General features: G+C 36.1%; 2 protein-coding genes across 2 annotated transcripts; both read left to right on the top strand.

Annotated features, from left to right (window-relative positions):
• Positions 1 to 11,048: 11,048 nt before the first annotated feature.
• On the top strand, positions 11,049 to 17,427 carry LOC109239368 (probable protein phosphatase 2C 22). Its single transcript, XM_019405922.1, has 4 exons — positions 11,049 to 11,480; positions 12,848 to 13,054; positions 15,453 to 15,664; positions 16,547 to 17,427. Exons 1-4 carry the CDS (start codon positions 11,337 to 11,339, stop codon positions 17,109 to 17,111), a joined length of 1,128 nt encoding a protein of 375 aa, XP_019261467.1. The 5' UTR covers positions 11,049 to 11,336; the 3' UTR covers positions 17,112 to 17,427.
• Positions 17,428 to 19,616: 2,189 nt separating this feature from the next.
• LOC109239369 (type 2 DNA topoisomerase 6 subunit B-like) lies at positions 19,617 to 27,571 on the top strand. Its single transcript, XM_019405923.1, has 12 exons — positions 19,617 to 19,711; positions 19,828 to 19,936; positions 20,678 to 20,761; positions 21,504 to 21,530; positions 22,554 to 22,662; positions 22,797 to 22,872; positions 22,969 to 22,989; positions 23,255 to 23,427; positions 24,289 to 24,436; positions 25,775 to 25,968; positions 26,081 to 26,207; positions 27,062 to 27,571. The coding sequence occupies exons 1-12, from the start codon at positions 19,676 to 19,678 to the stop codon at positions 27,365 to 27,367; spliced, it is 1,410 nt and encodes a 469-aa protein (XP_019261468.1). The 5' UTR covers positions 19,617 to 19,675; the 3' UTR covers positions 27,368 to 27,571.
• Positions 27,572 to 27,818: the final 247 nt, after the last annotated feature.

The raw sequence follows: 27,818 nt of genomic DNA on the forward strand, positions 1-27,818 counted from the left end.
CTCCCACTCCTACCCTCTTCTCCTCCCAGCCACAACCCCCCCCCCCCAATAAAAAAAAAGAAAAGAAAGAAGAAAAGAAGTAGGGAGAAGCTTGCGATGGTCCCTAAATGTTGGTTGAGTTGTTGACGTGTTGAAGAAAAACTTGTAGAGGGTGTTTGGCTAAGCTTATAAGCTGGTCAAACTGGCTTATAAGCATTTTTTGGCTTATCTACGTGTTTGGTAAAATTAAAAGTGCTTATAAGTTAAGTGCTTATAAGCCAAAAAATAAGCCAAAAGCCATAAGTTGGTTTCACCCAACTTATCAAATTTCAGCTTATAAGCACTTTAAGTTTGACCAAAAGATTTACTATTCTATCCCTAAAATGCTTCTTTTTAAAACAAAACTATTCGTATACCAAGTTCTTCAGCTGCATATTATTAATTTCAGCACTGTTATCCAAACACGTAACTGCTTATTTTTTAAATCAGTTTCAGTAGTTAAAAATGCTTATCAGCACCTAATGCTTATCAGCTACTCTAAATCAGCTAAGTCAAACGGGCTCGTAGTACATCCCACGGCTTTTCAATATAAGCCCAACTCTTCTAGTTTTGGTATATTGATTTACTCGGCATCTACAATTCTATACTTGTGATATGTTGCTACTTAAATTGATTGCGTAAATTGACCCAAACAATATTTTGTCTATAAAAAAAAGGCTTGTGATCATGTGGTGACATCAAGGATGGAATTAACGTGATTAAACTTTGCTAAATGAGTATTTAAACGTTTCCCAATAAAGTGTCACGTATGCCTAAGGTTATTACACTGTATCATCATAGTTACTAATGTCCTAATAATGAACTAACGTAATATCGGGCCATTTTTTGCAGTCCAGCTAACCAATATGATGACTTATCAAGTACATTTATAGCAAGGATCGACAAAGCCTAATTGTTCATGAGTGTTGTGGAAAACTTACACTCTTTTCAAAGCTTAAGCCAAAAGAAAAAAAATACTTTGATCTCAAATAAGTAACCTCTTTTTACCCTAATTAGTTCTTGTACATTTACAATTCAAATTAATTGAATTGATAATTTAAAATTAATAATGCGTAATAAGACGTGTATCAGCCCTAGTTCAGATGTACCTCAAGACACAAGAAATAATACTTGTGTCAAATGTTTTCCTAGATGTTGAATTGTTAACGTTGAATTACTATGAATAGAATTATTGGTTGAGATATTCTTAATTGCTTATGGATCAAAATTGATTAGTTGATAAACGTGTTGGCAAATGCCTAACACTTTAAAATAGAAATATATATAAAACGACGTGACCTTTTGTTTTTCTTTTAAAAAATAAAGTTCTCTTTGAACATAGTGACTTGTTTTACTTTTCTTTTTCTCTATTTTTTTTTTTTTACAAATAAGACAAGACCTAACATCTCGACTAGTTATCTTGTAGAAGAACTAATGGAGAGCAAACCATAAGAGTATGAAATATTGAACATAGATTCAAAAAAATGGGAGTCATAGCATTTGACGTTTAAACTTTCTATTTTAAATATTTATCCTTTTCTTAGGGGTCGTTTTATATATATTTCTATTTTAAATATTTCTATTTCTTAGGATCGTTTGGTAGGATGCATTAGATAAAATAATGCATGCATTAGCTTTGTGTATTAATAATACCTTGTTTGGTAGATATTTTGAACCTATGCATTAGTTATGCAAGCACTAGTTATACATCCTATTTGGTATTATCCTATGCATAACTAATGCATAGAAAACCATGTTATTAGCAATGCAATGGGTTTTAATGCATGCATGTATTGGGTTTGTTATTAGTAAATAATAACAAAAGAGGTGTGAATGGAAAATGGTGTGAAAAGAAATGGAGGGAAGTGAAATTTTGAATGAGTTCATTTCACTTATGCACTTTGTCCCTCATTGGTAGAAGGAAAGAAAATCTTTGTGTATATAAAGAGAAGCTCATCTTTTAGCTCTTAAAGAGCTAAGAAGAAGGCAAGCCTCGCGCCGTCGTCGCTCGCTCGGCTCGGCTTCGGCTTCGGCGCAATATTTTGAACAGCCATGGCTGTTCTGGATTCTTCTTCTGCACAAAATATTCCAGTGTGTTTTACGACCATCGAGTGGTTCGCCGATCACCAAAGTTTTAGGTACCGATATACTGGTGAGTTAAATCGTTCTATCCTGGGAGGATATATTCCAGAACCTCGGGTACTTGAGGGGAATAATTTCCTTAAGGACACACTGTGTATTCAGTGGGCTCGATTTGTTCCTACAACGTTTTCAAAATTTATTTTGAAGAAGTTTACTTTTTTTGAAATTTAATTTCTATTAACTTTCTATTTTTGTTTTCAGAAAGATTATTATTTAATTTATTTTCAGCAATAAAGATATACAAACAATCTTAAGGAAATTATTATACGACATAGAAAAGTTGAGAAGCAAACAGAAATTAAAATAATACGTATCTGTTTTTTTGGCTAATTGGTTTTTTGATTGACTATTGCAATTCATGCAACCAAAAGGCATTGATACGTGTGAAACGGTGTAATTGTTGTATCACACTGTAGAAAATCCAAGCATATCACACAACTTATGCGCAAATCTCCTCTGTTACTTCTCTATCTCCATAAAGTCTTATTACGTTTGCAATGACTACAAAGCGCCGCACTTGACTGAATCTTCAACGGATGCTGAAGAAATTAGATGATAATCTCAAGTACTTGAAGCCAAGCTTATGGAACTTAACACGTGATGGCAGAAAATTAGGCGGGAACATGGAGTTTCCATAACACGGCAGTAACCACGTTGAACGTTTCCCGTGCAACTACTTCTCAAATGTTTCTCCATAACTTTAGTTTTCAACAAAGAAGAAGATCATTATAGTTGGGTCTTCTCCTCTGTGTGATTATTTACTTTAGAGTTGAAGAGAAAATGAAGAGAAATCAGAAAATAATAAATAGTGAAAAAAAATGCACCATTCTCTCCTCGAGTCATTGGTGTATAATGAGGAAAAGTGGACAGAAAACATTTTACTTCATGTTTCTTTGAATCGATGCCTAAATTGTTTCTTTGGAAACAATTATTTTGTTTCATACTGGTAAATATCGGTTCATATGATGGAGGAATTGGTAAATTGGTTATGAAAACCTAAGAGTCCTTTGGACAAGTTCTCATTCAAGAAGTAGGACTTGAATCTTACACTAATACATGAAAATATTCTTGAGATCATGAATATAATATGTAGAATTATACATATACTTGTTTGATTAGAGAAAGAGATCAAACTGTTTAAAGTGTTATAATGGTTTAGTTGGAATACCATTTGGAAAGGAAATTAAAATTCTCGTGATTTTCTACATCCGTAATAGAGACTAAAATCTTCGTGATTTTCTACTCCTGCTTTGAAATCAAAATCTACATGATACTTGTTCGTTGAGATTAAAGTCTTCGTGACTTTCTACTCATTTGTCGGACATTAAAGTCTAATTGACTTTATACTCGCTTTGGATATTAAAATCTTAGTGATTTTCTACTCTAATTTATTATTCGGTTTGAAGATTGAAAACTTCATCGTTTATTAAATTTGATTGTGTCACATATTACTCGGTTTGAAGATTAAAAACTTCACCGTTTATTAGATCCGATATCAGGTATTACTCGGTTAGAAGATTAAAAACTTCACCGTTTATTAATTCTGATTGTGTCAGATTGGTTTGAAGATTAAAAACTTCACCATTTATTCTGGCTCTGTTATGACACAAACAACAGTTCATGTGGTTGGCTCTACAAAGCAATAGAAACGGCGTTTGCAGAAATATGTTCGGAATATGGAATTATCCATCAAACTATTGCACCTTATACACCTCAATCCAACGGAATTGCGGGAAGGAAAAATCGGACGTTAAAAGAAATGATGAATTCTTTATTACTAAGTTCCGGATTACCGCAGAGTTTGTGGGGGGAAGCTATCCTTACAGCTAACCGAATACTCAACAGAGTACCCCACAACAAAACGCAATCTATTCCATATGAAAAATGGAAAAGAAGAAAACCCAACTTGAAATATTTTAAAGTGTGGGGGTGTCTAGCAAAGGTACAAGTTCCTTTACCTAAAAGGGTTAAAATCGGACCAAAAACAGTAGATTGCATTTTCATTGGATATGCTACAAATAGTAAAGCATGTCGGTTTTTGGTTCATAAATCCGATAATCCCGAGATTCATGTTAATATGGTAATGGAATCAGATAATGTTGAATTCTTTGAAAGCATCTATCCGTATAAAACTGAACGCGAGTCGTTAAGTGAAAGACCTAAACGACCTCGGGAAGAACCAAAGGAAAATACTCCAAGTATAGAAGATCCAAGGCGTAGCAAACGTCAAAGAACATCTACTTCCTTTGGACCAGATTTTGTGACATTCTTGCTTGAAAATGAGCCTCAAACTTTTAAAGTAGCCATGTTGTCTTCTGATTCAGCATTTTGGAAAGAGGCAGTCAATAGTGAGATTCAAGCAATTTTGGATAACCATACATGGGAATTGGTTGATCTTCCTCCAGGAAATAAGCCTTTAGGTTCGAAATGGATCTTTAAACGGAAAATTAAAGCTGATGGCACTATTGACAAATATAAGGCAAGACTTGTTGTCAAAGGTTATAGACAAAAGGAAGGCCTTGATTACTTTGACACTTACTCGCCAGTAACAAGGATAACATCTATTAGGGTGTTAGTGGCACTAGCGGCAGTGTATGGTCTTGAAATCCATCAAATGGATGTTAAAACAGCTTTCCTAAATAGAGAATTGGAGGAAGAGATTTACATGGAACTGTTGGACTTTAAGCCATTGGGCTTTAAAGTAGAAGAAGTGTGAATTGGAAATGGAGGAAAATAAAATGGAGGGAAATTGAAAATTTGAAGAAGTGAACTTTTGTCTTGCACTTTGTCCCTCATTGGTGAGGGACAACCACATTTGTGTGCTTATATATAGAATCACTTCTTAAAGCTCTTAAAAGGAGTTNTCCAGAGGACTCCTCAAGATCTAGCTTTGTCTCAATCACATTACGTGAAAATGGTACTTGAAAAATTCAAACACTTGGAATTTAGAAGTGCAAGAACTCCAATTGACTTAAATCATCATCTCATAAAGAATAAAGGTGAAAGTACGTCTTAATTGGAGTATGATCGTGTGTTGGGAAGCTTAATGTACATCATGAACTGTACTCGACCTGATATAGCTTGTGCGATAAGTAAACTTAGTCGATTCACAAGTAATCCCAACAAACATCACGGGGTAGCAATGAAACGAGTTCTGGGATATTTGGAATATACCCAAGACTACGCTTTACACTACAATAAATATCCTGCGGTTATCGAAGGATATAGTGATGCTAATTGGATAACCGGCTCATCAGAAACAAAGTCCACAAGTGGATATGTTCTTACTGTTGGTGGAGGAGCAGTATCTTAGAAGTCTTCCAAACAAACGTGCATTGCTCGCTCTACAATGGAATCAGAGTTTATAGCTTTGGATAAAGCCGGTGAAGAAGCTGAATGGCTTCGAAATTTCTTAGAAGACATTCCGTTCTGGCCAAAACCTTTGGCTCCTATTTGCATACATTGCGATAGTGAGGCTGCAATAGGACGGGCAGGAAGCGTTATGTATAACGGAAAGTCTCGTCATATACGACGAAGACATAACACCGTTAGACAACTACTTTCTAGTGGAATTATCACTATTGATTATGTAAGATCAAAGGATAATGTGGCGGATCCGCTTACAAAAGGCTTAACTAGAGAGGGAGTTGAGAAATCATCTAAGGAATGGGACTATGGCCGAGGACAAGTCAACATGGCGGTAACTCTACCTAGAATTTTGGATGTTCCGAGATCTAGGTTCAAGGAGCTCAAACAAAGTTGTGATTGACCGGTTCAACATTGTCAAAATAAAATCTTTGGTCCATTCTCGTGATGAAGACAATGTTCAGTAACAAGGATAGAACTTTACACGTTCTTTAATGATTACCTAAGTTTGATGAGGTATTTATCAAATAGTGTCAATCTAAAGGATTACACGTTTAGGAATCACCTATGTAAGTGTGAAGTGGAAGCCGCTTCAATGAGAATTTTGTAAGGCCAATTCTCTACGCACTTATGAAACCGGGCGGTGTTCATGGCTAAAACGAACACAACAATGAGAACCAAAAGACGGTTAAGGGTTGGTTGTGTGACATATGGTTGTCTAGGTATGCACTAAAGTTCGACGGTTCAAATATATCAAATCTACCGATTGACCGAGTATATCCGACATATGTTCACTACGGAAAGTTCAAAGGGAAACCTACTTATCCAGATGCAATTAATCCTTACTTGCAAAATCACATAGCTTTCATCTATGATCTTTCTTGATACAGCCATTCCCATTCATATGGGGGATTGTTGGACTTTAAGCCATTGGGCTTTAAAGTAGAAGAAGTGTGAATTGGAAATGGAGGGAAATTGAAAATTTGAAGAAGTGAACTTTTGTCTTGCACTTTGTCCCTCATTGGTGAGGGACAACCACATTTGTGTGCTTATATATAGAATCACTTCTTAAATCTCTTAAAAGGAGTTGAAGAGAATGAACCCTCGCACCGTCGTCGTCGCTCGCTCGGCTCGGCTTCGGCTTCGGCTTCGGCTTTGGATTTGGATTTGTCAAATGATCGATCGATAAGATTATTTTTGGACAAAATTTATTTAATTATTTAATAATTAATTAAATGCCAAATCACTGCTGAAAATATGCCAGAACCCTGCTGAAGGTTCAGAGGGCCTCTCTGAAAGCGGTTCTGCCGCGACCGCGGTAGAACCGCGGCAGGCTGATTCAGAGAGCCTCTCTGACCGCGGTTCTGCCGCGACTGCGGCAGGCAGCGTATTCTTCTGAAAAGGCACCTTTTCCAGACACTTCTTCTGATAATTGCCTATAAATTCCGAGGCAAGGCTCCATTTTCTACACACGAAAAACACTCCAGAACTTCTTTCTTTCTGAATATACTGCATCCTAATTCGCAGTCTCTCTCTCTCAAATTCGTAAGTGTGATTTTGCTCCGTTCTTTGAGTTCGTTGGTATCCTGCAGTTTGTATTTCCACTGTTGCAGGAAGGTTTATTCCGTTTTATCCTGGGAGGATTTAATCCATTACCTTGGCAACGTGTGAGGGGGTTAAAATTCCTTAAGGACACACAAGAAAATTGTGGACTCGGAATATTTCTTAAACTCTTCTGTTTTCCAGTTTCTTTTATTTTTCTAACAGTTTTTCCTGATTGTTGGTTTAACACAGTAAACCTGAGGGTTTTGTGGTTCCTGGTAAAGAAAAGAAAGTGTGCAAACTTGTTAAGTCGCTTTATGGACTTAAACAAGCACCCAAACAATGGCATGTAAAATTTGACCAAACAATGTTGGCAAATGGATTTAAAATCAACGAGTGTGACAAATTGTTTACATTAAAAATACTCTAGGTCATGAAGTCATTGTTTGTTTATATGTTGATGACATGTTGATAATAAGCAAAAGTATGGCAGATATAAATGCTACAAAGCGCATGTTGGCTAGCAAATTCGACGTGAAAGACTTAGGAGTTGCTGATGTGATCTTAGGAATCAGAATTCGAAAGACTCCACAAGGTCTAGCATTATCACAGTCTCACTACATTGAAAAGGTACTTGACAAGTTCAAGTATTTGGATTTCAAAATTGCCAAGACTCCAATTGACGTGAGTTATGCACTTCAAAAGAATGAAGGTGAAAGTGACTCACAACTGGACTATGCAAGAGTATTGGGAAGTTTGATGTATATCATGAATTGTACGCGACCAGATATAGCATGTGCTATTAGAAAACTGAGTCGGTTTATAAGTAATTCCAATCAAATACATTGGATGGCAATGAAACGCGTTTTGGGGTATCTGAAACATACCCAAAAATTATGCTTTGCATTATAACAAATGTCCTTCCGTGATCGAGGGATATAGTGATGCAAATTGGATCACCGGATCATCTGAAGTTAAATCCACGAGTGGATATGTTTTCACAATTGGGGGTGGAGCAGTGTCTTGGAAATCATCCAAACAAACGTGCATCGCCCGTTCTACAATGGAATCTGAATTCATATCTTTAGATAAGGCCGGTGAAGAAGCTGAATGGCTCCGGAATTTCTTGGAAGATATTCCATTTTGGCCCAAATCTTTGGCACCTATATGTATACATTGTGATAGTCAAGCGGCAATAGGTAGGGCAGGGAGCGTTATGTATAACGGGAAATCTCGTCATATTCGACGGAGACACAATACTGTTAGACAACTACTCTCTAGTGGTGTTATCACAATTGACTATATAAAGTCAAGAGATAATGTGTCGGATCCACTTACAAAAGGCCTATCTAGAGAGGCGGTTGAAAGATCATCAAAGGGAATGGTGTTAAAGGCCTAGGACAAGTCATCATGGCGGTAACTCTACCTAGCAGACTGGAGATCCCAAGAGCTAGGTTCAAAGAGATCAAACAAAGTTATGAATGACGGTTCAACATTGTCAACTAACTCAACCCACTCTAGTGATGAAGACAATGTTCAAAAACGAGGTAAAGCATTAAGGCTTTTTTATAAGTCAATAAAGCTTAAAGCTTTTTAATGATTTGCTAAGTCTGGCAGGATATGACCAGATAGTGTGTCTTTAGGATTACACGTTTAGGAATCACCTATGTGAGTGTGAAGTGTAAGCCGCTTCAAGGAGAATGAAAGTAAAGTCCCATTCTCTAAGCACTCATGAAACCAGGCGGTGTTCATGGCTGAAAAGAACACAACTGTGAGAACCATAGATGGTTAAGGATTGATTGTGTGACTTATGTTGTCTAGGTATACAACAAAGCTCGACGGTTCAAAGATATCAAATCTACCGATTGACCGAGTATATCCGATATAAGTTCACTACGGAAAGTTCAAAAGGAAACCTACTTATCCAGATGCAATCAATTCTTGCTTGTAAAACACACACACGTCCGTGCATTCCTTTGAGTTTATAGCCATTCCCCATTCATGTGGGGGATTGTTGGGTTTGTTATTAATAAATAATAACAAAAGAGGTGTGAATGAAAAATGGTGGGAAAAGAAATGGAGGGAAGTGAAATTTTAAATGAGTTCATTTCACTTATGCACTTTGTCCCTCATTGGTAGAAGGAAAGAAAATCTTTGTGTATATAAAGAGAAGCTTATCTTTTAGCTCTTAAAGAGCTAAGAAGAAGGCAAGCCTCGCGCCGTCGCCGTCGCTCGCTCGCTCGCTCGGCTCGGCTTTGGCTTTGGCTTCGGCTTCGGCTTCGGATTCGGATTCGGATTTGGATTTGTCAAAGATTGATTGATTAATCTTTTTGGACAAAATTCTTTTCAAATATTTAATTAATTAATTAAAAAAATTCAATCCTAAATAACCCATGACCCGCGACCCGGTTCGGTCCGGCCCGTTTTTCTTTCCCGGATTATTTTAAATCCGTTTTATATTTCCCACAATATTTTGAACAACCATGGCTGTTCTGGAACAGTGTCACACCTGTTCCAACAGCTATGGCTGTTCTGAAAGGTTGCAAACCTCTTCAGAAACAACACCAAGTTGGCTATAAATATACCTTCAAATCCCAGAATATTTACTTACGAAATTTTCTGAATCTTCTTCTTCTTCTGCACAAAATATTCCAGTGTGTTTTACGACCAACGAGTGGTTCGCCGATCACCAGAGTTTTAGGTACCGATATACTGGTGAGTTAAATCGTTCTATCCTGGGAGGATATATTCCAGAACCTCGGGTACTTGAGGGGAATAATTTCCTTAAGGACACACTGTGTATTCAGTGGGCTCGATTTATTCCTACAGCGTTTTCAAAATTTATTTTGAAGAAGTTTACTGTTTTTCGGAATTTAATTTCTATTAACTTTCTGTTTTTGTTTTCAGAAAGATTATTATTTAATTTATTTTCAGCAATACAGATATATAACAGCATTAGCTTAGTTAAAGATAAAATTGTCCTTCAAAAATTATGCTTGATTAAAATATGCTAGTTATTATATTAATGCAAGTTTAAAATAATCCAAATAGTGAGAAATAAAATTATATCTCTAGTAAATAAATAAATACTTAGCATACATAATTTTTTTTATAAATAAATATTTAGTTCTATATTACAATATAAGTACACAAATCAAATAATTTTTTTATACTTTTTCATATAAAAATATTTTTCAACATATGTTTCTTTTAAAAAGTTAGAGTGATGGACTGGTTACGAGGACATTTTTGTAAACAAGCAATTCTTTTAGAAATTGTGCAATGCTTTAATACATCAAACCAAACAATGGATAAAAAATATGTCAACATAACTAATGCAAGCATAACTAATACCAGCATTGCTAATACACCATATTCAGCATTATTCTTATGCACCCTACCAAACGACCCCTAAAGTTTAAACGTCAAATGCTATGACTCCCATTTATTTGAATCTATGTTCAATTTTTCATACTCTTATGGTTTGCTCTCCATTAGTTCTTCTACAAGATAACTAGTCGTGATGTTAGGTCTTGTCTTATTTGTAAAAAAAAAAAAAAATAGAGAAAAAGTAAAGTAAAAACAAAAGGTCACGTCGTTTTATATATATTTCTATTTTAAATATTTATTCTTTTCTCAAATTTTATAAATTTTAACAAGTAAAAGAGTATAATTTTTGTGAGACGAAAAAGAGATATAGTCCACAATATTTATGCTGAGTTTAATTTCTATATTAATTGTTTATAAGACAATTATAGATTTGAATGAAAAGTATAATTTTAGTGTATTGACAATATAGAGGTATTGAGCTTAAGTTCTACTATTATATACGGTTTATAATTATTCATAATTATATTAATTAAAAAATATTCATTTATTTTAAAATGATTAATAATAATAAAATTCACACTATCATAGGTATGAGTAACTTGTATCATACGTAGTTATATTTTCTACCTGTCAAGTAGTCAACCAAATCACCGCCTTGCTTAAGTTCGGTCCCCACCTTAAAAAACAACGCCTCAGAAATCCCCAATCTTTTCTCCTAAAACAGATCCCAAACCAATTGCATTCTATCCATCCCTAAATCTCTCTGTTTCCTCGCACACCCTACAATTTCCTCTTTTTCCCGCCCGTTAAAACCCTAAAAGAAACCCCTTTAATTTAAATAAAAACCCTAGATTCATCGAAATTGCACCACAGATCCCTAATTTTATAACAAATTTCTACATTGATTTATTTCCGTACAGTTATGGTTGAGAATCAAAATGGAAGACAGTAAATTGATGTTTGATAATTGCAGAGAAAATGAGAGCTCCAGTAATAGCAAGCCGCCGAATCCTCTTGCTGGAGGAGGGCACCGTTTAGTGGCGTCTGCCACCAAGAGGTCCCTTGTTCGACACCCCTCTTTGGTAAATTGTCTACTTTAGCCTTAGCATTTATTGGATTTTTTTAGTTTTTTTTTTTTAATTTATTGTAGTTGCAAAGTATTACTCTTTTACTAGTTGGGATAAAGGCCTAGTTGTGTCGGTGCACTTTCCTTAGATCCGGTGTTAGAAAAACTTAATTTCTTTAGTATTAGAATGAATTGGGTCTGAATAGAGCCCTTGGTCCAGGGGAGAATTTATACTAGGGGTTTCAAAAAAATACAACAATGTTTCGCTAGGATTTGAATCTATGACCTGAAGCAATTTTGAACCCGCTCAGACACTACACTGGATTTTTTTAGTCAGGGGGATTGAACCGTTTATATATAACAAAGAAAACTCACTTTTTCTAGTATTTCAAAGGAGGGGATTCAATGAATCCCCTTACTCCTATTTAGCTCCGCCCTTGAATAGAGCTTATGTAGCCGATCCGAACTAGTTTGGCATTGAGCTGTAGTTGTTATTGTTGTTGTTATAGTAAAGTTTATGCATCTTTTGGAGTGGTTTTAATAGATAATTTGTGTTAGTTGGCTTAGTGCATTAAACAAAGCCAAAGAAGTACTTCTCTATTGTTTTGTTCATTGGATATATTATTATGATATGATTGCTTATATTTACAAATATTGGACATTTTCGTGGTAATCTGACTCTGCCCAATTAAGATAGCGACCAAGTTAGAAAGGTTATCTTTATGTGTTTTAAAGCAATAGAAGCTGCTGTGTTCTTTGCAACTATCTCTTCTTGTCATCTGACAGTTCGATTGTCTTATTGGGGAGATGTGTTCCAACCCTGTTTTATGGTTTCATAAGTAATATGTTGAGATTTGGAATTTACATGCATACGTTTTCAATATAACTAAAGAAAAAAAGTTGTTTAATGTGATGTTTTCTGGGAATTTTTATGGCTGTGGCGTCATGGTTGGAAGCATTCTGCTGATTTAGTGAAGTGAATGATATTAATCCTTCTTTGATTTGAATAGCATCTACTAGGAGGATGTAGTTTTCTGGTTTTGGCTTCTTCAGTGTTATTCTCTTTGAAGAGTATACCACTTTCATTAATTCTTATATGAATTTTATTCTTAGGTCTACATGAAAAATCTTAATAGGCTAGTTTTCTGAATTAATAGAAATTTAATATATCAACTATTGGATCAGTATATTTTGTTTGTCTGTTTTATTAATCATGTTATTATTTCTGATCTATTTGTAATTTGTTTGGACATTATGATCTGTTACTTTTTATTTTTATATTACTTCGAATTAGTTGCTGGCTGAACTTTCAGCATTTGTATGATCTATGGTGATTTTGTATCTTCTTGATGTGTATTGAAGTTTTGAGTGGAGATTTACCAGGTGAGAACCAAGTTATCAGATGTTTCTCTTGAACCAAGGGCAGCTACAGGTGATCATGCAACAGAGTACATTCCGTTACTTCGCTCAGGTGCTTGGGCGGACATTGGATCTCGGTCAAGCATGGAAGACGTGTATGTGTGTGCCGACAATTTTATGAGCCACTATCGATCAACTAGTTCTAATGAAGGGAATCATGCCTTCTACGGGGTAATAATTTTGCTCTGCTCTTGCACTCATAATTTCTGAGGAGTGATATTAATTTAACTCCCCATATTTGGGAATAAATTATGTTCTAATTATTCAGCATTTAGCTGTTTACCGTAAAAAATATTATTCTGCATTTGACAGGGCAGGCAATGCTGTCTCTGCAGTTCCCCTGGTTCCTTGAGCATTCTGCTAATTTTTTGTTATTTACAGTTTTAATTTATATTCAGACCTAGTCATTCAGGCTTATTAGATACCTATATGTTTTTTTTGATGAAGTAAGATAATTTCATTAAATGGCATCAAGAAGATGCATAGCAAAAAATATACAACAAAAGTGTGGCTGCTCATATACAAATTAGATACCTATATGTTGACTTCACTTGTTTGCATTTGTGCCGAGTTTCTTTATGCATTTGCTTGTAGACTTGACTTGTTTGCATTTGTGCCGAGTTTCTTTATGCATTTGCTTGATATACTTTCAGATTATATTTTTCTGAAATGCAATATATGCAGGTCGTTTAGTGCTTCCCTACTGTCCTGCCGCTGTGTGTGTGAGAATTTCAAGAATTATGTCATATTTGTTCTGGAAATACTGTTAATTCCTGAGGACTGTAGGACGGCTATTAAATAAGTTATGTTGTTCGAAAAGGGAATATTGGGGGTGGGGGGGGGGGGTAACTTTTATTTGGCTCAAATTGTATGATGAACTTGTTCCGTCCAGTTTTATTTGATAAAGCAGTTACAATTCTAGTTTATTTTGGAAAACACTTTACGGGAACTCTACTGATAAGAACAAAAAACAAAATCTTGTTGTGGTTTCAGGTTTAAATGAACTTAATAATGCACCATCAGTTGCAGATGAATAAACCTAGGTTGCTAAATTATTAATCACAAGTCCAAAGCCAGGGTGTGGGAGTAGCACAAACTTATTTGCCACCGAGAAAGTACATAGAAACTTGATGTTTGTTAATGTTTACTTAATTCCTGGCACTATTTAGGTAGTAAAACACAAAAAGCTGCATTCGCCTTTGACTTTAAAGTTTTACTGTTACACGTTCATGGCCTATTAGAAGTAGAAGGCGCTCTGGTGGGATCTTCACGGACAGAAAAAGATTGCAGTTAGTTTGATAATGATCGAATGACGTTGCTTCTCCGGCCCGAACCGAGGAATCTTGAATTGGTAACAAAGAAATTCATAAGAAAGTGTAACTCATTATGACTTAAAATTAGCTGTGTATGCATTAGCATTACCGAATAAATTAATTTTAGTGGTATATAAGTAGCTCTAGATCCACTCTCTTCAATTCCAGTAGCCGAACTAACAAGGATAGGGTCAAACTCTCAATAACTGAGGCTCATACGAATGAGCAGCACGAGAAATGGGCTGCTTTGAAGTTTCAGGACCAAATGCTAGATTATTTTGTACAAATTCCTTTTTTAATAATAGATTGGTTGGAATGCTTGTAATTTCTTGGTACTTGGTGAGAATTGTGAGATGACAGAGAGCTCTTCTCACTCTACATGCATTGGAAATGTTGGAAACTGATGTGTCTCAGAAGAAGTGTGTTGATGAAATAAACAGTTAGAAGGGCAGGCCCTACATTTTAAGGTTTTGATGTTATTTTCATCTCGTGGTGAGGTGGGTCTTTTCATAAAGTTTATCTCTCCCAACCCAAAACTGAGGGATGTGAAGTAAAGGAAAGTTATGAGGTTTTCTTTGCTTGAGTTTCAATTACAAGATCACTTCTTTTTTCTTTTCTTTTTTTCCATGTAAAAGGAGGAGTTAGAAGTTTCTTCTCATGCTCAAAACTAAGGATATCACTAAAATCATTCAAGCATTTCCTGTTTAGTGTTTGAAAGCTGAATAGCCTTTTTAGTCACTACGCTGCCACTACTGAGGCAATACTGGAGCTGAGTGGTGAAAAGTAGTATCAAGTTGATTACTGTGTTTACAGAGTTGTTTACTTACCCTCTCTGTTTGTTTCATTTCATTATGTTTCCAACGATTGATTGGGATATACCTTTGAACTAGTATTTCTTTGGCGCTGGAAGTGATACCAAGAATTGGGAGTACTTATGCAAGGCTGAGGGGAAGTGACGTTTCAAATTTGCGGTCTGTGTTAGATATCTCAAATTAATTTCGAGTGCAGACATTTTTTATTTGTTACCAGACTCAAAAAAGTGCAGACCTCTTTTATGTTGCATTTTCTAAATGAAACTGAAGAATACTAGGTTCCAAGATCAAGCTTGCTTACATATTGAAGTCTTCTTGTTTTTGGGTAGTTTGTGCATGGATGAAGCATTTAAGACATTTTGCATGTGCACAGATTCATGGTGGATATAGGGGAAAAATACGTTTGATGTATAAAACTCTACTTTTTGTTTCTATTAATGCAAGGTTTTCGATGGACATGGAGGAAAGCATGCAGCTGACTTTGCGTGCTACCACTTACCAAGGTTTATTGCGGAGGATGAAGACTTCCCAAGGCAGATTGATAGGGCAATTTCTTCTGCATTCTTGCAAACTGATACTGCCTTCGCAGAAGCCTGCATCTTGGATGCTGATCTTGCTTCTGGTACCACTGCTTTGGCAGCCCTTGTTATTGGAAGGTTCACTTGCTTTCTGTTGAAGAGAACATTTAATCATCTTTTGTTGCATTAAAATTGTTTGCGGCACTGTTTAGTATTTGTTATTTTTCATTATTTTTGGCTGGGGTCAGGCAAAATGGATTAAGTCAGGTTCAGGGTAGGTTTGATTTGGAAGCAATTCGATAATAATTTGCAGGGGGGGATCCTGTGTTTTTTCAACTAGAACATTTGCACCATTCTCATATTTTTTCTGTTTTTGATCGGTGGATACTTGCCTTTTTATAACTCATGTTCTGAGGTAATTTGCAGCTATGTTCAACATATACAATATGTAAGACCTTCCAATCTGAATTATTTGCATGAGGAGGTTCTCTATAGATGTGGAAACCTCGCTCACTTCCTTATTGTTCGTCCACCGACCTCTTGCGAGTTGGCTAAAACTCATACTAATATTTGTGGCATTGGAACTTTGACTGAACATTACTAAAAGTTCTTTAAATTGGGACTTGTATTTTATGGTTTTGATACACTACGTGTTCCTTCTAACCTGGTAGAGATGAATATGATGACATGAGCTGAAAATAGTGCCACTAAGCTACCTTTTAGTAATATATCTCGCCAGATGAGTTTATTGTACCATTTACATTCAATATTAGATTTCTCCGAGGAAAATGTAATCTAATTTTATCTAAAAGATGTATCTATCACTATGAAATCCATGACTTCTTGTTCATTTGCTGGCATCATTGTCAGTAAATTCTTGGATCTACTGCACTTTCTCCCCCTCCCCACTTGCTTTCACAGCCTAGAGTGAAGAGGATTTACTTTTATCTTATCTTTCTTTTGCTTTGATTGCTGATCCCTAAGCATCTCTTTTGCTTTGATATTTTGCATGGAAAGCAGTTCTCTGGTTGTGGCAAATGCTGGAGACTGCAGAGCTGTACTCTGTCGCCGTGGTAAAGCTATTGAGATGTCGAGGGATCACAAACCAGTTTGTTTGAGGGAAAAAGAACGCATTGAAGCTTCCGGAGGATATGTGGATGACGGTTACCTGAATGGACAACTCAATGTGGCTCGTGCTTTAGGAGATTGGCACCTGGAAGGACTAAAGTCAGTTGATGGTGGTCCCCTTAGTGGAGAACCCGAACTTATGAGCACCAGACTTACAGAAGAGGACGAGTTTCTCATAATAGGCTGTGATGGTATATGGGATGTCTTCATGAGCCAAAATGCTGTGGATTTCGCTCGTCGAAGGCTCCAAGAACACAATGATCCAGTGATGTGCAGCAAAGATCTCGTTGACGAGGCTTTGAAAAGAAAGAGCGGGGACAATCTATCAGTGGTTGTGGTGTGTTTTAAGAAGCAGCCACCTCCTAACTTGGTTGCGCCACGCGGAAGGGTGCATAGGAGCATTTCTGCAGAAGGTTTGAAGGAGTTGCAGAGCTTCTTGGATACCTTGAAAGATTAAGACGATAAATCATGGTCTTTTTGTTTTATTTTCTTTTAGTTTTTCGGTTGTCAGTAGGATTTCTTTTCTTAGGTGTTAAAGATCCCTCCTCCCTTCTTTTCCCTGTTCTTTTTCCTCCCTTTGTTGTTTCTCATTCTTGTAGTTTATGCTGAAATGGTTAGATGATGGGAGAGAATAACAAACCAACTGTAACATATGCGGCTCTGTTCTCTGATTACCAACATTTACGTGTTTTAGGTGGTTCTGAACCTTCTTGGTAATCTTGATTTATGATAATATTTCCATTAAGTTTCTCATTGAAGTCTTGTTAGCAGTATTATCCAATTTAGATGCGGGGTTGCATTCAGCTGGTTACTATGGATTTTGGATGTCTAACGTTTACATCAAAGCGTTAACTTAAATTCAGCTGTGGTTTGAAAATATTTCCCTGGTTAGCTTCTAAGATTCATTTGTGACTTATAATTTTTTCATCCATTTCTCCCGTTTAGCTTCGAGCTGAGCAGGACGAAGAAGGAATACCTGGAGTATAAGTTCAGCGCTGAGCCGAGGGAAGTGGGCGTGGATGTGAGGCTTGAATCCCAGGTCATCCAAAGTAGAGGCAGCTTCAAGTACCTTGGGTCGTTATCCAGGGGGAGGAGATATCGACGAGGATATCATACACCGTATTGGGGTAGGATGGATGAAGTGGAGGTTAGCAGCTGGAGTCCTGTGTTACAAGAGAGTGCCATTGATAGTTCTATAAAGCAGTGGTTTGGGCCATGATGTATGAGGCTGAGTGCTGGCCTGTTAAGAACTCACATATTCAGAAGATGAAAGTAGCAGAAATGAGGATGTTGAGGTGGATGTGCGGGCACACTAGGATGGATAAGATTAGGAATAATGATATTCGGGAAAAGGTGCACGTGGCTCCCATTGATGACAAGATGTGGGAAGAGAGGCTCGGATGGTTGGGGCATGTATAGAGGAGAAGCCAAGATGCCCCGGTAAGGAGGTGTGAGCGTCTGATTGTGGAAGGCACGAGAAGAGGTAGAGGGTGCTAAGAAGTATTGGGGAGAAGTGATCAGGCAGGACATGACGAGACTTCAGATTTCTGAGGACATGACACTTGATAGGAAGATGTGGAGGTCGCGTATTAGGGTTGTAAGTTAGGAGGTAGTTGTGTCTTGCCTTACTTCGTACCATGTGAGACTAGTCTGTTGGGGTTTATGTCTAAGATAGCTAGTGGCAATGTTGTGTCTTACTATTTCGCTTTTCAATGCCAGACCTATTTACTAGTTATCGCTTTTGCTTTGCATTTTTCTTCTGCATTTCATGTTGTTCCTATTTTTCCTATGATTTCTGGGGTGATACTGATAGTCTCCTTTTGTCTTTTTGTTTTCTTGAGCCGAGGTTCTTTCGGAAATAGCCTCTCTACTCCTTCTGGGTAGGAGTAAGGTCTGCGTATATATTACCCTCCCCAGACCCCACTAGTGAGATTTTGCTGGGTTGTTGTTGTTGTTGTTCTCCCGTTTAGCTTCGATAACTTTGAATTCATTGTACTTTCGTATACGTAAACTGAAGATCTCTTTTGACATAAAGTAAGTAAATACAAGTCTCCATCTTTTTTATTTTATTTTTATAATTAGTATTCGGGCACGCGTGTGTACCATATCACTGAGATGTACAAGTGGAATATTCATCCTAAAATATATTGCTAATATTCATGTTTGAAGTCAATAGATCATCACGTTAAACACTGTTTAATTATGTGAATCGTTTCATGGTACTTTTAATTTTCAGCAAATTACATATCTCCATCATTTAGATATATAATTATGTTAAGTTTGACCCATTATCACAGAGGAACAATGGGCATATCTTTATTCATATTCACTAATTTAAAATTCTAAAGCCGTTTTACTAATTATACATTGAGATATTGGACTTCGTTTAGATTTTTTTAGTTTTCTCCTTTCTTTTTCTTTTGTGTTAGATATTAGGAAATAATGTTAACTAATTTCTAAGTATATTAAAATATTATGGATCTAAACAAAATATTATGATATTGAGGATTTATATGGTACACTTCAAACTTGTAATAAATGAAATTGTTGTTTGTTGTTTTCTTTTCTAGACTTTTAGCTGTTTTTAGTGGAAGCTCGTTATAAAATAAATGGCCAAATGTATCATAATCCCTGACTTTCAAAAACCGGGACGATAGCTCGTAGTCGAGTTTCTTTTCCCAAAATGTAAATTTTTTGGCTGAAAAATTTCATTGGTATGTACTTTTTGTTGGAATTTAAAAAAATATACGAAATGCATGTGAAATAAGTTAACTGAAACAGATAATGACATTAGGTTAAATTGCATTTCTGAAGTGTGAGTTAAATTGAATAAATCGGATAGTGCAACTTATAAGTCGCGTCTCAATGTTATAAAGCGGTCATCTAAATTATAAAACGCACTTAATCGAAATATATAATGCTAATAATAAACCGCATTTTGATAATCACACGCAGTTCTTAATTGACATCGCGCGCTTTCTCTCTCTCGCTCTGCATTACTGCAAAAGTTGTACAGCAGAAATGGAAGTCTCTTCCGTACAAATGCTCTATACACATGTGATTTCCTCTACCTCCAAACTGTAGCGTCTGCATTGCTGCTCCAATTGCGGCTTTTGCCATTTCTTACAATTTATTAATTGAACTTCAGTTTCACTCTTCTTCTACTTGTGCAGCTCATTTTCTGCGCTGTTCAACGATGCCGCTTAGCCGATGATCTCTGCAGATTATCCATTAAATTGACTTCCTTTTCTCGATTTGGATGCCCGATCGTTCGAATTTCAGGCGATTTCTCTCTCTCTCTCTCTCTCTCTCTCTCTCGATTTTGTTGATGTGTGTGTGTGTGTGAAAATGCGAGCAGAAACATGTATTGTTTGTTAAGCTGCAACGCCGTCTGTGTGCGTGCGTGTGTGTTCTGGTCCTTCGTTCAGAAATTCGTATCTGCGACTGCGTATGTATGCCGTAATTCCGTATATGCATGTCTATGATACAGAAGATGTGTCATCTGGAAGTGATTCACTTTGAATACGCATTGGCTAATTTCTCTGGATACGGAATTTACATTTGCATTCAAATTTTATTTTCTCAATTCCAAATTTCAATCCGAAGCTAGACGAGGTAGCTAGACAGATCCTGAATCCATTCTCCTCTTCGGTATTGAACTGGTTTGAGCTATTTTACGATGACCTTCAACCTACAGTGATGCTACTCCTTTCTCCGGGCTTGAGACTGGTTTTAGTTTGTGTAGCTCGCATGGAGGAGCTAATTAACAACACAAACCTAGTTATATCTTTTGGTTTAGTGCTCAAATAAGTATAAATTGGTCAGTGTATTAACTTGACGACTGATTTGTCCATGCTAATCTGTCTAATTCACATTTTCAATGATCCTATTGGTTAGAATAAGGAAATGAGATTACATTTCGGAAAATAAACTGCATATTCATTTTAAACTGTTGATTGAGTGTTTTGTTAATATAGTTAGCAGAATCTATGAGGCTGAATCACTAAAATTTCTTACGAACAGTTTCTGATACTGGTGTTGGAAGCAAATTGGAGGAATACCAATATTTGAAATACAGAAACAATGCTGTTCTGACTAATCAATGGGGTAAGCAATTGGCAATTACATGCTTGTTATTTTTTTACTCTATTTTTCTAAGCTATAGTTATACCTGATATGCATGTAGCTTTGGTTTAAGTTTCAGTAGATACCTCTCGTCTAAAACATATCTGTGTATCGTATATATGAAAGAAAAAAGACCTCATACTTTTATTCATCATTGCGTAGACAGTAGTTCCTGTGGTTCTTAAATGGTACATGTGAAATAAGCCATAACTCTGGACTTTATTCTGACCGACTAAAATGTTGATTAAAGCACAAGAAAAAGTCGCCTTTGTATTCCATTTCTTGGAATATGAAGCATAACTTCATGCAACTTGAAGCTACTAGGAGCATTATTCTTCAGTTTTGAGCCAACAGATTAGGGAGCTAAAAAGAGGAGCATATGGTGGGGTGAGATGAAAGAGAGAGAGAAATATGAGGATTCTAGTGGCAAAGCAACAAAGCATTTTAGCAAATGATCAGGTCGCATAAATGCCTTTGTTTTACTCCCATGGCTGCCAGACAAGAAAAATGGAAAAGAACATAAAGAGAAGGAAAAAAAGTACTAACTAATATAAAAGTTCAATTTTTAATTATTCAGTTTCTGGAGGTTCACAGGTATTGCAACTAAAATCATGCGTCTCTGCTTTTTGTGTTCTCCTGCCTGGAAGATACAATTGAAAGCCTTTCATAACTTCTTTTCTGCCACATGTGAGTTGCTGATGATATAGTATCTTTTACATTGTAGATGGGATGATTTCTCTTGCAACTACAAGTAAGTCCAACCTTCTTGGTGAATAATTCTTTTGCTTAGTCAAATTTTATTGTTAGGACAAATTGGGATATTTTGTACTCCCTCCGTCCCGAATTAGTCATCATGTTTCGCTTCTCGAGAGTCAATTTGACTAATCTTCGAAGCTAAATTGAATTACATCAACTCAATATTTTACAATTAAAACATAGATATTCAAAAACCATACGAAAAGTACTACAAGTTGCAATTATTCTCTTTAAAATGTTGGTCAAAATTCACATAGTGTGACTCTCGTGAAGCGAAACATTTTGGAACGGAGGGAGTATGTAGTATTTTTGGGAGTTTATTCATGATATAGTCTGCACAAATGCCTCTAGCAAGTCCTATTATTTCCTTTGTCCTTTGAGGGATGTGATACTCAATGAACTTCACAAAGAGGAGGAAGGTTAGGCAGCTTTCTAAAACTTGAGATATTTATAGGTCAAATTAATGCCACAATATTATCATTCTTTCTATTCAAACAGTCTCAAAATCTTGAAATCTTTAACTTGGAAAAGAGGCATTACCACAAAAGCAAGTCCACATTTTTCTACGGATAAATTGGGATCAGCTTTTTACTAAAAATGTCTCAATGCTAACTCTGCACTGAATCCTGCCTATTCATGTCTTGAATGATACAGCTCCTTAACTATTTACTTTTAATCAAAGAATACATGCTCATCCGTAACACCTTCTAAATATTAGCTAAAAAGTGGCATTGACGCAGTTTCACAGTAGATTGAACTTTATGTTCTTCTCCAACTTAAGCAATTCTAGTCAAGCTCACACAGCTTCTCTTTTAGCTTAGGGTGCTCATTATCCACTAGCAATAAACTGTTGATATTGCTTTGGAAGAATGGTTTCTGGATAGTATTTATGATTCACATATATAGCATATTTCTTACTTTAACAATCTTATGTTTTACAAGTACATAAGTTGGAACTACTACTATAATCTCATAGGATTGGGCATTGGTAGTTTAAATTGAGGGATGAAAATTGCAGGCATATATGATAGTGAGATACACAACTTAAACTTAAATTTGAAAGAATCTAATTCTGCTGGGAGACTGACAAAGCTACCCTCAACTGCAAAGAATGGTGCCAAATTCAGGTATGCCATTTGCAGGGGCTCCATCCTTGTGATCCTACTCTTAAACTAGTTTTCTCTTGACTGTACCCATCTAGTCTTTCCCCTCTTCCTATGTTACTGTCTTTCTCATGTGGTTAATTAGTTATACCTTGCAGCGGGACTGAAGTATCAGTATCAATATCCAAGAGCCTTGATGACTTATTGGCAGAGGTTACCTGCTTTCTTCAGAAGGTTCAGTTTTCATGTTTATCAGCTCATTCTAGATATGATTTCTCAAATTCAAAGTAAATCTCTATTAACTCCAGTTTTTCATGGCTTTTTACGCAGATGATCCTTGTGAAGATTCCGGCAAGTTCATTTCTGTCCTTGATATGCTTTATATTTCGAATCAAATGCAACTATCTCCTCTATAGACCCCTTTCATAATTCTAAATGCAACTGTTATTTTTTGGAGGGGTTCACCATGTCAAAAAAATATCTGTCATTATCAAATTCGCATTGAGATTTGAAAATTTTAAGTATATGTCTTTTTAACCAAGTTCTTTGGACTTCTAATTTAGGAAATAGCTAGGACACCTACCTCTCTTGGCTGATAGTTTGTTTCTTCTTCCAGAAAGTTGTAATGGAACTCTTAGCTGGTGGCAATGATCCTTTGGGATCACAGATTGGAAGTCGTATTCTGGCAATTGAGGGAAGTTCTGCATATTCTCCTGTTGAAAGCATTAAATGCTTGGAAGTAGGATTCAAGGATTATGTTCGTAAGCGCTACACTGCCTTCTCAATTGGGTGAGTACTAGAGGGGTGCTAGGTTTTGTCTGATGAATGATGCATTCCTTCATCTACTTTTTGTTGAAGGGTGGAGATAATGTGTTAATAGGTCTTACTTTCACATATTGAATTCATAATTCTAGGTGCTAAACTCAAAAAATAAAAAGGCAGTACTTAGCAATGCTATTTCTTGTTTCTTCGTTGTCCAATCTGACGTAGTTCCCTGACCTTTGTCATTCTTTGCTTTACATGGAGTATTGCATCTACTATCTTTAAGTTAGGCCTTTTGTACTGCAATTTCCCATTAAAAAGTGTAACATTTACAGTTCTTCGCTCTTTCTTGTGTAGTTTTGTCTGTATGTCTGACTGTTCATTAAGGTACTTTAGTGTGATGTAAAGTAGTTAATTATTTTTCTAAAATGCATAATTTGAAGATTTTAGCTTCTTAAAAGACTGGTCTAGTCAAATAGTTTAGCTTGAGTGAAGATGGGGAAAAAAGAAGCTTGGGATGGAGTGGAGCAGGTGAGAAAAAATCAGGGTCAAATATAAAAGGGAATGCTAGAACTCAAGCCAGATAAGCAGAAGGAAGGAGTAGAGGCAATAAGACTGATCACATGTAGCATGCAGGAAGTAGCAACTCAAATTCAAGCTTTTTATAATCTGGTCGAGAATTCAATTCACTCCTTCTATAATTTGATGTAGGATGATTTAAGTTTCCTTGCATTGTTTAGTTAAGATCTATTGGTGATGCTAAACTAGAAATTGCGATAACTCATATATGGATATTCCCCTTTGGAGATGCAACTGTCGTCCAGAGCAAAAAAAAAAAGTGCATTAAAACAATCTTATTATACTTAAAGCTGTAGTTTCATATTTCAGGGAAAATCTGAAGGTTGGAACTGGGGTTGCTAACTCTTCTGGAAGTTCTCAGGGCAATAGCCAGGTGGTGGAAGCTGTGGTAATTATCAGTGAGATGTCAGAACAATTCCCTTCTTCCTGCATCAGGGAACAAGACATGAAAACGGAGGTTTGCTTTTGGATTATTAATTGAAGAAAACTCTTAAAACCATAAAAAATGTTCACATTCTAATATGTGCTTATTATTAACCATGTTGTCACCGAATGTTAGATAACAGTTTTCACCGTATACATGTCAAGTTGCATATTCTTTATGAACTTCTATTAACTTGTAGTTGAGTTCATTTGTTGTCTTAGAACGAGTGGATCGTGAAATATCTCAGATCTGCATTATTAATGTCTCTGGAGTTTCAAATTTTCAGGGTTTTATATCACTATAATGAATCTCTTGTTTTTATATGAAGCATGGAACACAAGGTGAAGAACCCCGTGCCTGTATGGTGTGTGGAAGCTGATATTTATGCATCTTTCCCTACATCATAGAGTAGAGAGCTATTTATGTGAGTAATAACTGAAAGATATTTCGATTGTTTTAGGGCCAGTAAGTGGATCTATTTCTTTGTGGCCATCCTGATAACATTTGATTCGATAGGATTACATATACAGCAACAACAACTATGCCTCAATTCCGAGCAAGTTTGGTTGGCTATTCCCTGACCTTGTAGCTCCTTTTAAGCTCATGCATATGATTAGATATGCGTTGAGCTTTAATGAAGAAGTGAGGATTCATATAGTTGACCCTAACTAGTTCGGGACTGAGGCATAGAAGTTGTTGAAAAGTGCGATTATCCATTGTAATGTTGTAACAAAAAATAAAGTATTGTCTAAAATCTGATCTATTATGTATCTTTCCAATTTTATAGATGTCTCCAAAGGGACAAGTATTTTCTAAAATCTAGAGTATCCCATTGTGCACCAAACAGGATACATTAACTGTCCGATCTTACCTAGTGTAAACATATGTGGCCTCTGGTATTAGCTTTAATTAAGTATTGCTTATTACACTTAAGAGGATATCAGAAGTTTTTGCTAAGTGAATCATAGAAGTTACAGGTTGGTTAAGTCCAAGGATTTCTAGTCCTTACAGTAGTTTCAACATATTCTGGAGGTATGTTGGAAGTTCAACATAACAAAGACATGTTAAAAGACACCGTGTGTGCCTTAGCATCAATCCTTAGTTATCGTATGGGTCAGGAAGATGATTGGTTGAAACTTAGTCTTCTAACATTGTTTGCGACTACAAAATATTTTAAGCAATTTTTTAAAAAATTTAGTTCTTTCTACCTGATTGATGAGATGCTGTTGAAGTTATTTAATTCATCTCTGAGCATTACTTGCTCGCCTTCTTTTAGTTGAGCCAGTATCTCGCCCTCCTTCACGATTTCTTTTCTGAATAATAGTAGTTTGTTTCTGTTTCTTTGATTTGTATCTTTATGCCTGATTCCAGGTCTTATATTTCAAGGACTTTGTACCTTGTTCTAATACTCAGTCGTCCGTTGATGCATTGACAAGCATCAACTGGAAAAATTATGGGTTGGCTCTACGAAGCATTGCAGATCATGATGGTTGTGTAATGCTGGAATGGGAGAACCTGCCACAATATTTTCACGTTCATATTGCCATCCATTGTTACCATAGACAATATCCATAAATTATACATATCCATGATAATTAACATGGTCATACAATCTTAGCATTACCTTTGAACAATGAGAAATTTCTTGCATCTGTGTTTTGCTTAACTTGCTTTCAAGGTGAAACAGTTGGTTGCACAAAACAGTATAGCTGATCGAAATCTTGCTAGAAAAGCTGTCAAGTGTGCTTTGGATGACTTAAAGGAAAATAATCAAGGGGTTCTCCTAAGTACACGTGCACTTAAGGTAAATTTTTCTCGCTCTTCTCCGCATTCAATCTGGTCATTGGATTTTCTGGCTCTTGGTATTGGCTGAGCTATGAACAAATTAATCCCCAATTTTATGATCTATTCTGCATTTTTATATGTCAACAAACATGAAGCAGAAAAAGTAGTTTGTATGATTTTCTTTTGATGTGGATTGTTAAGGATTGGTTGCTAACCAGATAGTATTCAGTAATTTCATCTGACTAGGTAGTTCACATATTAAAGGAACTAGTCATGGTTTAGTCCTTTACATTCTTCATAAACCATCTGATGTTTTTACGAGTAGGGTGATTGAATTTGAACGAGGGATGACAGTTATTCAAACAGTTAATGAGAGCAGCGGGTGGGCAAGGAGTATATTCTCACTGGGAATGAAAGCTTCCTAGAAAGAATTCTCCTTTTAACTGGGAGTTGCTTTTGAAGCATTATCTATTTAGCACTGCTGTCCTGTTTTTGTCAGATATAGCTTTTTCGTTAGCTGGAAGGGCATGTGCTTTCACGTTTTACACTTTTTAAACAACACACTTATTCAATACCTATATCAATGGTCAGAGGCATATGTAGTATGCCAGCGGCTGATGCGTTCACACCCTCTATCCTAGACTTTAGCTAATATAGTTGAACAGATTTTTAAAAAATAGGCCATGTATATATCTATATATTAGTCCACTGCTACAACATAGTAGTAGGTGCAGTAGTCTTTTGCATGCATTAATTTTAATTATCATGCACATTCTAGCTGAATATGATCCCCTTTAAAGTTGAAACGGTTAAAATCAATTCCAGTTTGCATCTGCGTATACAGCTTAGGTTCTAATTTGTTTTTCATCACAGATTTGTGATTATGCACCTGACCTTGCAAAAACTCTTGCTCGCCTGATCTTATCCTCGAATGACTTGAACTTCCAAGAAGAATGCTGTTCTCTTCTCGGAGTGCAGTCTCAAGAGGTTAACATGGATAATGTTGGAAATTGCATCAGGGATAAGATAGTTTCAGTCATCGGATTAAATGATCGTAACCCCCAGAAGCATAAAGATGCCCCAAGTTTCCTCTTTGAAGATGATTATTTCCAGAAAGAGGATTTGATGGACGAGGAATATCAAGAAGATGAAGAAGCTTACAACTCTTTGGATCTATAGAAAGCTAGAAGCATTGTTACATATCCAATTATTAGTTACTACTTTGTCATGCCATATGGTTAATCACAATCAATCTCTGCCATGTTATATTACTTTTATTGAGGGATAGACGGCTTTATATGACATGAGATTTTGTGAATTGATGTGAGAATATGTATTAACAAACTATAGTTAACTGATAATGATGATGTGAGAATGTGTTTTAACAAACTATATATAGTATAATTAAGTGAGAAAAGGGCATATATATGAGTTTGACTAAAATACTACTACATCAACAACAACAGAAACATACTCAGTATATTGTGGTATTTTCATAAGTGGGCTCTGGGAAGGTAATGTGTACGCAGACCTTGTCCTACCTTGTGCAAAAGTTATTTCCGGAAGACCCTCAGCTTAGGTAACGAGTTTGACTAAAATCTTTTCCAAAAATTGTTTCCCCATTTGAGTT

The sequence above is a fragment of the Nicotiana attenuata genome, unplaced genomic scaffold, assembly GCF_001879085.1.
Source record: "Nicotiana attenuata strain UT unplaced genomic scaffold, NIATTr2, whole genome shotgun sequence".
In the NCBI taxonomy this organism is placed as follows: domain Eukaryota; kingdom Viridiplantae; phylum Streptophyta; class Magnoliopsida; order Solanales; family Solanaceae; genus Nicotiana; species Nicotiana attenuata.

What these genes read in the sequence shown, in the direction of transcription:
- LOC109239368 (XM_019405922.1), top strand. Translation starts at nt 11,337, where the DNA reads ATGGAAGACAGTAAATTGATGTTTGATAATTGCAGAGAAAATGAGAGC. An exon ending in GGAATCATGCCTTCTACGGG is followed by an intron (nt 13,055 to 15,452) that starts GTAATAATTTTG and finishes TATTAATGCAAG; the next exon opens with GTTTTCGATGGACATGGAGG. An exon ending in GCAGCCCTTGTTATTGGAAG is followed by an intron (nt 15,665 to 16,546) that starts GTTCACTTGCTT and finishes CATGGAAAGCAG; the next exon opens with TTCTCTGGTTGTGGCAAATG.
- LOC109239369 (XM_019405923.1), top strand. Translation starts at nt 19,676, where the DNA reads ATGGAAGTCTCTTCCGTACAAATGCTCTATACACAT. An exon ending in GATTTCTCTTGCAACTACAA is followed by an intron (nt 21,531 to 22,553) that starts GTAAGTCCAACC and finishes TGAAAATTGCAG; the next exon opens with GCATATATGATAGTGAGATA. An exon ending in TACACTGCCTTCTCAATTGG is followed by an intron (nt 23,428 to 24,288) that starts GTGAGTACTAGA and finishes TTCATATTTCAG; the next exon opens with GGAAAATCTGAAGGTTGGAA.